The sequence below is a fragment of the Oncorhynchus masou genome, chromosome 7 (assembly GCF_036934945.1).
Source record: "Oncorhynchus masou masou isolate Uvic2021 chromosome 7, UVic_Omas_1.1, whole genome shotgun sequence".
Lineage (NCBI taxonomy): Eukaryota > Metazoa > Chordata > Actinopteri > Salmoniformes > Salmonidae > Oncorhynchus > Oncorhynchus masou.
Genome location: NC_088218.1, coordinates 10,733,523 through 10,744,935, shown reverse-complemented (window position 1 = coordinate 10,744,935; position 11,413 = coordinate 10,733,523). Strand labels below are relative to the sequence as shown.

The window sequence follows — 11,413 nt, the reverse complement described above, 5'->3', positions numbered from 1 at the left end:
CAGTTCTGGTGCACAATTACATCTTATGATCAATGATCTAGAACAATCCTGTAGGTAAATAATGTGCACTTTGTCTGCGGGGAGCTGATTGTTTAGTGTTTGTTCCTAATATGTTAATCTGTCAAGAGTAAACACCATCTAACCTACTTTGTAATTGGATTAACATTCTTTACAAGTTTATCTGTCTGCACAATGTAAAGCTACGCTTACTTTTATTTAACCTTTATTTAACTAGGCAAGTCAGTTAAGAACAAATTCTTATGTTCAATGACGGTTAACTGCCTTGTTCAGGGGCAGAACAACAGATTTGTACCTTGTCAGCTCAGGGGTTTGAACTTGCAACCTTGCGGTTACTAGTCCAACGCTCTAACCACTAGGCTACCCTGACTCAGGGTTATGGGGTTCACACGGATATATATGGCAATATAGGAGGCTATTTAAATTGTGTAACATACCAGTTTATTAAAGTCGCCATGAGGAGTTTTGTATGGTCACTTTTCACTTTCACGTGCATTTACCCTCCTCGACGCTAGAGGGCTCTGTAGATTTCCCTAACAACTCGTAAATTGCCGTTTTTATACACGGAAATGACTACTGTCAACATGCCGACACATGTGTGGCACGCTTGAAATAAATGAATGTACTCTTTCTGTGATGTTTATGATAATTTAAATAATAACAAATATAGAGAACAACTACCAACATGAAGTTTGCTTACAGGGTAAGTGATACCACTTAGTAGTCTGTATATGCTTGCTAGCTTTAGTGCTTAGTTAGTTAGCTAGCTAATCTTTCTAATGTCTGCCTCCAGTTTTCCAATTTGTTGGGAGCTGTGTATCGTCGTGGGAATCTGAGTTTCTCCAAGGATGGCAACTCTGTGATAAGTCCGGTGGGAAACCGCATCTCCGTCTTTGATCTAAAAAAGTAAGATGGCTTCTGATTATAGGATTCCTTTTATCTGCTAACGAGCTACATGCTATAGCTAGCTAGATTCCTTTACAAGACTGTGTTGATTAAAATACATTTTTAACTTATTGCATTTGGAGAACAGACTAACTGATCACGTTATCTTTCTAACAGCAACAAGTCAGAGACACTGCCAGTGTCCACTGCCAAGAACATCACCTGTGTCGGCCTCTCCCCCGATGGGAACCTGGCTATACTGGTGGATGAAGATGGAGCTGCGTTGCTGATCAGCCTGATCACAAGGGCTGTTCTCCATCACTTCCACTTCCACAAACCTGTGGCCAGTATCCGCTTCTCTCCTGATGGCAGGTCAGACCCTCTCACATCATGACACACGCTGCATTGCTACATCATTACATCAGCTGATGTAGCCTAATGTCTGTTGGTGTGACTCTCTCCTGGTCCTCAGGAAGTTTGTGGTAACCAAGGAGAATGTAGCGTTGATGTACCACGCTCCCGGGAGGAACCGGGAGTTCAATGCCTTTGTCTTGGACAAGAGCTACTACGGACCCTACGATGAGACCACCTGCATCGACTGGACCGACGACTCCAAGTAAGTCACTGGCCCACCTAGAACATGTTTCATGTCACCTGGCAATGGAAAGCCAGCTAACATTGCTTACCCCGACCACTGGAGTTTAGCATCCCCCAGTATACAGTTTTGTCTTGTGACGCTTCCTTATATAATTGTAGTAGTAGAGAGAAACCCCCTGCCTTAACTCTGTTTCCCCCTCGCAGGTGCTTTGTGGTGGGCAGCAAAGACATGTCTACCTGGGTGTTTGGAGCCGAGCGCTGGTCCAACCTCATCTACTACTCTCTGGGGGGACACAAGGACATCATGGTGGGCTGCTTCTTCGAGAAGGACAGTTTAGATGTGAGTGTTCTCTCTCGGGTTTCCCCCTCAGCCCTTCTCTGTGTCCAACATGTTCTGGGTTTCTCTGTGCCCTGTGTGTGTTTGCAGATTGGAACCTGCGTGTGCTTGTGCATCATTTACCGTATGTGAGTTAAAGGGATGCTTCGGGATGTTGTCGACGAGGCCCTTTGTCTACTTCCCCAGAGTCTGACAAACTGGTGGATACCAGGTTTATGTCTCTGTGTCCAGTATGAAGGACGTTAGAGGTAGCACAATGACTTGAAGTGTATGGGTATCTGCTATCATGCCAAAACCCCAAAGTATCCCTTTAAGTGTGTGTGTGTACATGTTTCCATAACGACCTGCTGAAAATGTGTGTGTTCCAGTTGTACACAGTGAGCCAGGACGGGACGCTGTGTGTGTGGGAGAGTGATACGGAGCTGGACGGGCTGGTTCTGAGAAAGACCAGGCTACCAGCGGAGAGAGGAGAGGAGGAGGAGAGAGGAGAAGGAGAGGAGGAAGAGCCCAGAGGAGAGGTGATCAGAGGGAAAGGAGAAAGACCCAAGGAGAAGGAGGGAACCAAGAACGTCAGATACAAACAGAGGAGCAAGTATGTCATCTCACAAACATGTTGAAGTATCTGTGGTACAGCAGCAGACTGCCGACGGCTTGTCTGGCCAGGAGTCTCACCAAGTCTTACCAAGCCATTTACAAATAAACATGGATGATACTTACATCTGTTTTGGGCCGACTGAGTGTTACCAATGTGAGGTTGGTTTCTGATTGGACGCTGCCTGTTGTGTTGGTCTCCATCAGACACTTCTTTAACAAGGAGGGTGACTTCAACAACCTGACAGCTGCAGCGTTCCACAAGCCCACACACATCCTGGTGACTGGGTTCGCCTCGGGGATCTTCCATCTCCACGAACTGCCCGAGTTCAACCTCATCCACTCCCTAAGGTCAGGGGTCATACACGCACACACACTTAACTCCTCGACTGTTGAACCACTCAATGACCAGTTTCATTCAGGCCCCAAGTCTGCAGTTCTTGCTCGTGGGTGTCATTCATCATAAGTTGTAAGGACCATTAGGTTTTGTTGTATTATTGGCTAGTAGCAATAACTGAGCCTGTATGTTTTCATGTGTTCTCTCAGTATCTCAGACCAGAGGATCGCCACAGTGTCAATGAACAGCTCTGGCGACTGGATAGGCTTTGGCTGCTCAGGTATGGTCTCATGGTGTCTCAATTAACATACCCAACTAGCACATCCAAACTTGCAGTGTTTAACAAAGGAACAAAATATCATCAATTACCCGTGTGACATGTTACCTTGTGTGTTGTCCAGGTCTGGGCCAGCTGCTGGTGTGGGAGTGGCAGAGTGAATCCTACGTGTTCAAACAGCAGGGACACTTCAACAACATGGCCGCCCTGGCTTACTCCCCGGACGGACAGTACATCGCTACAGGAGGGGATGATGGGAAAGTGAGTTCTTCTACGTTTTTCACCATGGCCTGTTAGCGGCTGTATCTCAGTTGTTCTGTTGTGCCAAACCACGTTGGCTGAATAATACAACATTTTTGGAATACCAAGGTCATGAAAATGGTGACCCTGGCCGTGACTCCACTCCCTGCGGGAGCTTTAGGGGGAGTTGAGATATGCAAGAAACACAATTTCATTACACAACAAATATAAGCACCCCCCAAATGATTCTATGGTTAGGTAACAGCAGGATTCTCCTGTGTTTTCAAACAGGCATGTGAATGCTGATGGTTTTCTGTGTTTCAGGTGAAAGTGTGGAACATGACCAGCGGCTTGTGCTTCGTCACGTTCACAGAACACACCAGCTCTGTCACTAACGTCACCTTCACCTCCAGAGGCTTTGTCATCGTCAGCGCCTCCCTGGATGGAACGGTCCGAGCCTTCGACCTGCACAGGTAAGAGAAGACACCTGGTGAAGGTCGCTTCACACCACGCCTACACACCACGCCACACCTACACACCACGCCACACCTACACACCACGCCACGCCTACACACCATGCCACGCCTACACACCACACCTACACACCACACCACACACACCACACCTACACACCACGCCTACACACCACGCCACGCCTACACACCACGCCTACACACCACGCCTACACTACACACCACATCTCCACGCCACGCCTACACACCACACCTACACACCACCCCTACACACCACACCTACACACCACTCCTACACACCACACCTACATACCACTCCTACACACCACACCATGCCTACACACCACACCTACACACCACCCCTACACACCACCCCTACACACCACCCCTACACACCACGCCTACACACCACACCTACACACCACGCCTACACACCACGCCTACACACCACGCCTACACACCACACCTACACACCACTCCTACACACCACACCTACACACCACACCTACACACCACACCATCCCTACACATCACACCATCCCTACACACCATCCCTACACACCACACCTACACACCACACCACAAACCTGTTTAAGACAGACATGCCCAATACTCACCCTTTCAATTAAAACGACAACAAACTAGCAATGCAACATTATATAAACCTTCCCAGAAACCTGTTTTCCCTTTCAATCACCTCCACTAGGAAGGTTTGGTAGAGACACCGGCTCTCTGGTTAATGAGTGGTTCATACTGGTAGTTGATTGTCTGGAACTCCTGTATCTACACAGGTACCGTAACTTCCGGACGTTCACGTCTCCGCGGCCGGCCCAGTTCTCGTCTCTGGCGGTGGACCCGAGCGGGGACCTGGTGAGCGCTGGGGCCCAGGACTCCTTCGAGGTCTTCATCTGGTCCATGCAAACTGGACGCCTGCTAGAGGTCCTGGGGGGCCACGAGGGCCCGGTGAGCTGTCTGTGTTTCAGCCCGGTGCAGTCCATCCTGGCCAGTGCATCGTGGGACAAGACGGTCCGCCTCTGGGACATGATGGACAGCTGGCAGACCAAAGAGACGCTCCGTCTCACCTCTGACGGTAAGCCCCGCCTCAGTCTCCCCTCAGTCCCTTCCACAGCTCTCTGACTGACAGTCATGTTAATGAGATAGTTTCCTGCTAAATTAGCATTTCTTTGTAATTTTCCTAAATCCAGAGTTGTTAGTTGTTTCCAGACAGACACTTAGTCGTAGTGTGGCCGAGTGGAGAGACGATTTGGGATTCAGCAGAAGTAATGGTAGTAGGGGAAACACTGAAGGAATGTCTCTGTCTCCGATTGGTTGTGCAGGCCTGGCGGTGTCGTACCGGCCGGATGGTCAGGAGCTGGCCGTGGCCACGCTGGACGGAGAGATCTCCTTCTGGAGCCCCCAGTCAGCCAATCAGACAGGCTCGGTCAGCGGACGCCACGACCTGAAGATGGGACGCAAGGAGACCGAGAAGATCACCTCCAAACAGTCCGCCAAGGGCAAGTGAGTGGAATAACCTGTGTGTTTCTGACAGGGTTCTGGTTAATTTCCCTGGCAGCGTCTTAGCAATTACCTCATAGTTTCCCTTCGGGCATTAAGTGTGGCCACCCATACGGTGTATTCCAGGTCCTTCACATCGCTGTGCTACTCTGCAGACGGGGAGTCCATCCTGGCTGGAGGCCAGTCCAAGTTTGTCTGCATCTACAACATCAGAGAACAGATCCTCATGAAGAAGTTTGAGATCTCCTGCAACCTGTCCCTGGACGCCATGGAGGTACAATAGTGACCACAGGTTGACCTGTACACCTACACAGATCATATACAGTACACCTACAGAGCATATATACAGTACACCTACAGAGCATATATACAGTACACCTACAGAGCATATATACAGTACACCTACAGAGCATATATACAGTACACCTACAGAGCATATACACAGTATACCTACAGAGCATATATACAGTACACCTACAGAGCATATATACAGTACACCTACAGAGCATATACACAGTACACCTACAGACACCTACAGAGCATATACACAGTATACCTACAGAGCATATATACAGTACACCAGTACACAGAGCATATATAGCAGTACACCTACAGAGCATATATACAGTACACCTACAGAGCATATATACAGTACACAGAGCATATACAGAGCATATATACAGTACACCTAGAGCAGAGCATATATACAGTACACCTACAGAGCATATATACAGTACACCTACAGAGCATATATACAGTACACCTACAGAGCATATACACAGTACACCTACAGAGCATATATACAGTACACCTACAGAGCATATATACAGTACACCTACAGAGCATATATACAGTACACCTACAGAGCATATATACAGTACACCTACAGAGCATATATACAGTACACCTACAGAGCATATACACAGTACACCTACAGAGCATATACACAGTACACCTACAGAGCATATATACAGTACACCTACAGAGCATATATACAGTACACCTACAGAGCATATATACAGTACACCTACACCTACAGAGCATATACACAGTACACCTACAGAGCATATATACAGTACACCTACAGAGCATATATACAGTACACCTACAGAGCATATACACAGTACACTGTACAGAGTATATACAGAGCATATACACAGTACACCTACAGAGTCACCTACAGTACACCTACAGAGCATATACACAGTACACCTACAGAGCATGTTTTACATACTCCTTCAGTCAGAGATTAATCTATGTTTTAATCTCCTTCAGGACACGGAGGAAAATGACAGAGTTTGGGAGTCTGGCGCTGGTGGATGAGGGGGTGGGCGATGGGGACGGGGTAGAGCTCAGTCTGCCAGGGGTTAGGAAAGGAGACATGAGCTCTCGCCATTTCAAGCCTGAAATCAGAGTGAGCTCTCTCCGCTTCTCTCCTACTGGTTAGTATCAGGTTTACAAGTGTCTCATCTGATCTGGTTCTGCTGAAGAGTCCACCTGGTGCATCGTTCTGTACCACGGATATCCAATGTCAACACTTCTTTCCCCTCCAACTCTCTCTTCTCTTTCCCCTCCATCTCTCTCTTCTCTTTCCCCTCCAACTCTCTCTTCTCTTTCCCCTCCACCTCTATTCTCTCTTTCCCCTCCGTCTCTATCTCTTCTTCTCTTTCCCCTCCACCTGTATCTCTTCTTCTCTTTCCCCTCCACCTCTATCTCTTCTTTTCATTTCCCCTGAAATCAGAGTCTTCTCTTTCCCCTCCTCTCCTACTGGTTAGTTCAGGTTTACCCTGTCTCATCTGATCTTCTTCTCTTTCCCCTCCACCTCTCATCTTCTCTTCCCCCGGATATCTTCTCTTCCCCCTCCTCTCTCCTCTCTTCTCTTTCCCCTCCACCTCTCTTCTTCTCTTTCCCCTCCACCTCTCTCTTCTTCTCTTTCCCCTCCACCTCTCTCTTCTTCTCTTTCCCCTCCACCTCTCTCTTCTCTTTCCCCTCCACCTCTCTCTCTTCTCTTTCCCCTCCACCTCTCTCTTCTTCTCTTTCCCCTCCACCCTCTCTCTCTTCTCTTTCCCCTCCACCTCTCTCTCTTCTCTTTCCCCTCCACTCTCTCTCTTCTCTTTCCCCTCCCCTCTCTCTTCTTCTTTCCCCTCCCTCTCTCTCTCTCTTCTCTTCCCCCTCTTCTTCTTCCCCTCTCTTCTTCTCTCTTTCCCTCCACCTCTCTCTCTCTTCTTTCTTTCCCCTCCACCTCTCTTCTTCTTTCCCCCACCTCTCTCTTCTTTCTTTCCCCTCCACCTCTCTCTCTCTTATTCTCTTTCCCCTCCACCTCTCTCTCTCTCTTCTCTTTCCCCTCCACCTCTCTCTCTCTTCTTCTCTTTCCCCTCCACCTCTCTCTCTTCTTCTTTCCCCTCCACCTCTCTCTCTCTTCTTCTTTCCCCTCCACCTCTCTCTCTCTTCTTCTCTTTCCCCTCCACCTCTCTCTCTCTTTCCCCTCCACCTCTCTCTCTCTTCTTCTCTTTCCCCTCCACCTCTCTCTCTCTTCTTCTCTTTCCCCTCCACCTCTCTCTCTCTTCTTCTCTTTCCCCTCCACCTCTCTCTCTCTTCTTCTCTTTCCCCTCCACCTCTCTTCTCTCAGGTCGTAGCTGGGCTGCTACCTCCACGGAGGGTCTGCTAACCTACTCTCTGGACGGGTCGTTGGTATTTGACCCCTACGACCTTGACCTGGACGTGACCCCCGCCAGCGTCCGCCGACAGCTGCACCAGGCCAAGTGGGCGGCAGCCATCGTGCTGGCGTTCCGCCTCAACGAGACCACCCTCACACAAGAAGTCCTGGAGGCCGTGCCACACCACCAGAGTGAGTGCTCATGGGCATTTCATTTAATAATGTTATGTGACTTTAATTTCTGGTGTGCTGCAATCTGTACTTGTTTGTAAAAATGAGAGGTTGGGTTTTGGAGGATGTCAGAGTTAGTTTTTTGTAACCACAGACGAGTAGATGATCATGGAAGTAGTCACACGCCATCAGCATGTCCTGTGTGTGTGTGTTCTAGTCGCCGTGGTGTGCGGCTCTCTGCCTGACGTCTATGTAGAGAAACTGTTAGGTTTCATAGCATCAGCCCTGGAGCGATGTGGTCACCTGCAGTTCTACCTGAGCTGGTCCCAGTCTCTCCTCACGCAGCATGGACAGAAACTCAAAACCAGGTGGGTCCTGCTGGCCACCAACACACATAGAAATAACAGGCTTATCTTCCGTATCAACATCTCCTCTCAGTAAATGTTCATCTTGTAGAGTCATTTAAAGGATTGTGAAGCCACAGCAGAGGGCAGACTGCTAAACACTGTTTTGTGGTGATCAGGTCTGGAGCTGTTCTCCCCACCATTCAGTCACTGCAGAAGAGTATTCAAAAGCACTTTGAGGATCTCTCAAAACTGTAAGTGCAAATATATTACACATCTTTTATTTTAACTTTTTTCTTTTCTCACAAAGTTATGTTTTGTCTCGGTACAGATTTGTGTGTCCTGTAACAGTGTGGAATGTGGTCGTGTTCATTTGTCTCTGTGTCCTGCAACAGTGTGGAATGTGGTCGTGTTCATTTGTCTCTGTGTCCTGCAACAGTGTGGAATGTGGTCGTTTGTCTCTGTGTCCTGCAACAGTGTGGAATGTGGTCGTGTTCATTTGTCTCTGTGTCCTGCAACAGTGTGGAATGTGGTCGTGTTCATTTGTCTCTGTGTCCTCTCTGTTGTCTCTGTGTCCTGCAACAGTGTGGAATGTGGTCGTGTTCATTTGTCTCTGTGTCCTGCAACTGTTTGTCTCTGTGTCCTGCAACAGTGTGGAATGTGGTCGTGTTCATTTGTCTCTGTGTCCTGCAACAGTGTGGAATGTGGTCGTTTGTCTCTGTGTCCTGCAACAGTGTGGAATGTGGTCGTTTGTCTCTGTGTCCTGCAACAGTGTGGAATGTCTCTGTGTCCTGCAACAGTGTGGAATCATTTGTCTCTGCAACAGTGTGTAATGTGTCTTGTCTGTGTCCTGCAACAGTGTGGAATGTGGTCGTTTGTCTCTGTGTCCTGCAACAGTGTGGAATGTGGTCGTTTGTCTCTGTGTCCTGCAACAGTGTGGAATGTGGTTGTTTGTCTTTGTGTCCTGCAACAGTGTGGAATGTGGTCGTGTTCATTTGTCTCTGTGTCCTGTACAGTTGTGACTGGAACATGTACACCATCCGCTACGCAGTCGCCCTGTCCAAGCAGAAGGGTGTGAAGAGGACAGCGGGGGACGCTCTCTGTGACAAGGACGAGAGCGAGGACTCTGAGGTGATGAGCGAGGCCTCTCTGGAGGAGACAGACATGCTCATGTAGGATGCAGCCACAACCTCTTGAGTGGTGTACTTCCCTTCATCCACTCTGACCTGAATAACCATTGACTGGTATGAAGCAGAACTGATAAAGGAAAGGAGACAAGGAGAGGAAGCCACTCAAGAGTAAGGTGATGCAGCTTCAACAAGGTTCTGTTCCAATATCCACGCTAGCATACCACTGCAGCAATGTATTGGGCAAGTACTGTAGTATGCTAGGATGAACATTGGACTGTAGCCAAGAGACACTGACCTCATCACACAGGGCCTCTCCCAGTGCCTTCTGGGAAATCAAGATGGCCACCAATAGGCCAAAGGAGAAGGACTGTGGCAGACCACAAAGGATTAACCTGTGCTAGTGAAAATCTGTTTATATACAAAGTAGATGTAAACATGTTGTTGTTGTAGTAAACCGTTTGAAAAATGACTGAATCGTTAAGTTACCTGGATCACCACCAGCTCCTGTGATTTAAATAGTGACGGGAAAATGTACAGTTCAGGACCGCAATATTATTTTGGTTACCAAGTATCAATTCTATATTTGTCATCTTATAGAATGACTGAGTGACAAGCGATACTAAAATAAACCATTTTATTTCCTTTTTATTCAAAATCATCAGCTGTATTAGAAGTTGTCATTTTCCTAACCCTGAAATGCAGGTCTGTACAGGCTGACATTTGGACGACTGGTTTTTCATCTCAAACACCACATGAGAAATATACATGTCCACAGTACAGGGGTCAGCTAGATGCATAATCATACCCGGTGACAATAGAAACCAAATGACCCTCGAGTGGCTTGAAAGTTCCTTTAAGAACACTACTGGTCTCCATTTGACTTCCTTTTAATATGAAGACTCAAATCAGTAGTCAGACTAGGCAGAAGCAAGAATCTGTATCGCGGAAGGTCCGTGTCAAGGCAATTAGCGATTGAGTCATCGTATACCGTGAACAGTCTCCAAACATCGCCTTTAAATCTCAACCAGCTGTAATGCAGATCTTCCAAGATATGGATTGAATACAGCCTTTAAAGTCTGGTGTCTTCCAACCTGAAACCTTTCATATCTATTTTGCTTACTCTGGACAATGCATTCAAAGGCATCCATTGGCCAAATGTACAGTAGTATTCAGTTGCCATAGAGACATTTCTTTTTGGTACATTAAATAATATACAATGGGTCCCTTACTCAGGCTGCGTCCCAGTCAAAGGTTATACTCTACATAGAGAGCAGTGTACCATATGGGACAAACTCTCACTTAGAAGTGAAGTTGCCCCAGAGCATCTAGGATCAGCTTACCCCAGTCCTCCATAAGAGAGGAACACTAACCACCCCCAAATCAGTGCATATGGGCAACTACATGCTTAACCAGTCTGTCTATATACATGGCAACTTGAAAGTAACCAAAGACTAGTCCTTTACAATAACCCTGCATTACCATTTCTTGGGGCCACGAGATTCAAGTTCTGCTCTCCAGGCAGTGGGTTCAACCAAACAGGGTTAGAAAAGGTTCATCTCTCAGCCCATTTACATACAACACAAACCCAGAACAAAATCTAACGTGCTCCAGAAACCCACATTGCAGTTCATTGTGAGGCCCTTTCCAATATAACGTTGGGAGAACTCGTTCAAGCACAACAGTGAAGTGAGGAATGCGTGACAGTGACAGTTGGGCAATGTTACAATTGACAGATTGTGTTTTTGGATTAGAGGAAGAGTTGTGTTCCGTGAATATCACTACATTAGTGAAGATCCGTTGACAAACTGATTGTTGACCAAAAACAAGGAACCAAAAATGACA

General features: G+C 47.4%; 1 protein-coding gene across 1 annotated transcript; it reads left to right on the top strand.

The window, feature by feature from the left end:
• Positions 1-582: 582 nt before the first annotated feature.
• pwp2h (PWP2 small subunit processome component) lies at positions 583-10,229 on the top strand. Its single transcript, XM_064970386.1, is given in 18 exon segments — positions 583-721; positions 812-924; positions 1,081-1,275; positions 1,376-1,519; positions 1,705-1,840; positions 2,206-2,429; positions 2,636-2,779; positions 2,975-3,045; positions 3,167-3,303; positions 3,607-3,755; positions 4,547-4,845; positions 5,093-5,273; positions 5,397-5,552; positions 6,546-6,712; positions 7,900-8,118; positions 8,315-8,465; positions 8,621-8,695; positions 9,458-10,229. Coding segments are annotated over 18 exon segments (2,739 nt in total). The 5' UTR covers positions 583-703; the 3' UTR covers positions 9,618-10,229.
• Positions 10,230-11,413: the final 1,184 nt, after the last annotated feature.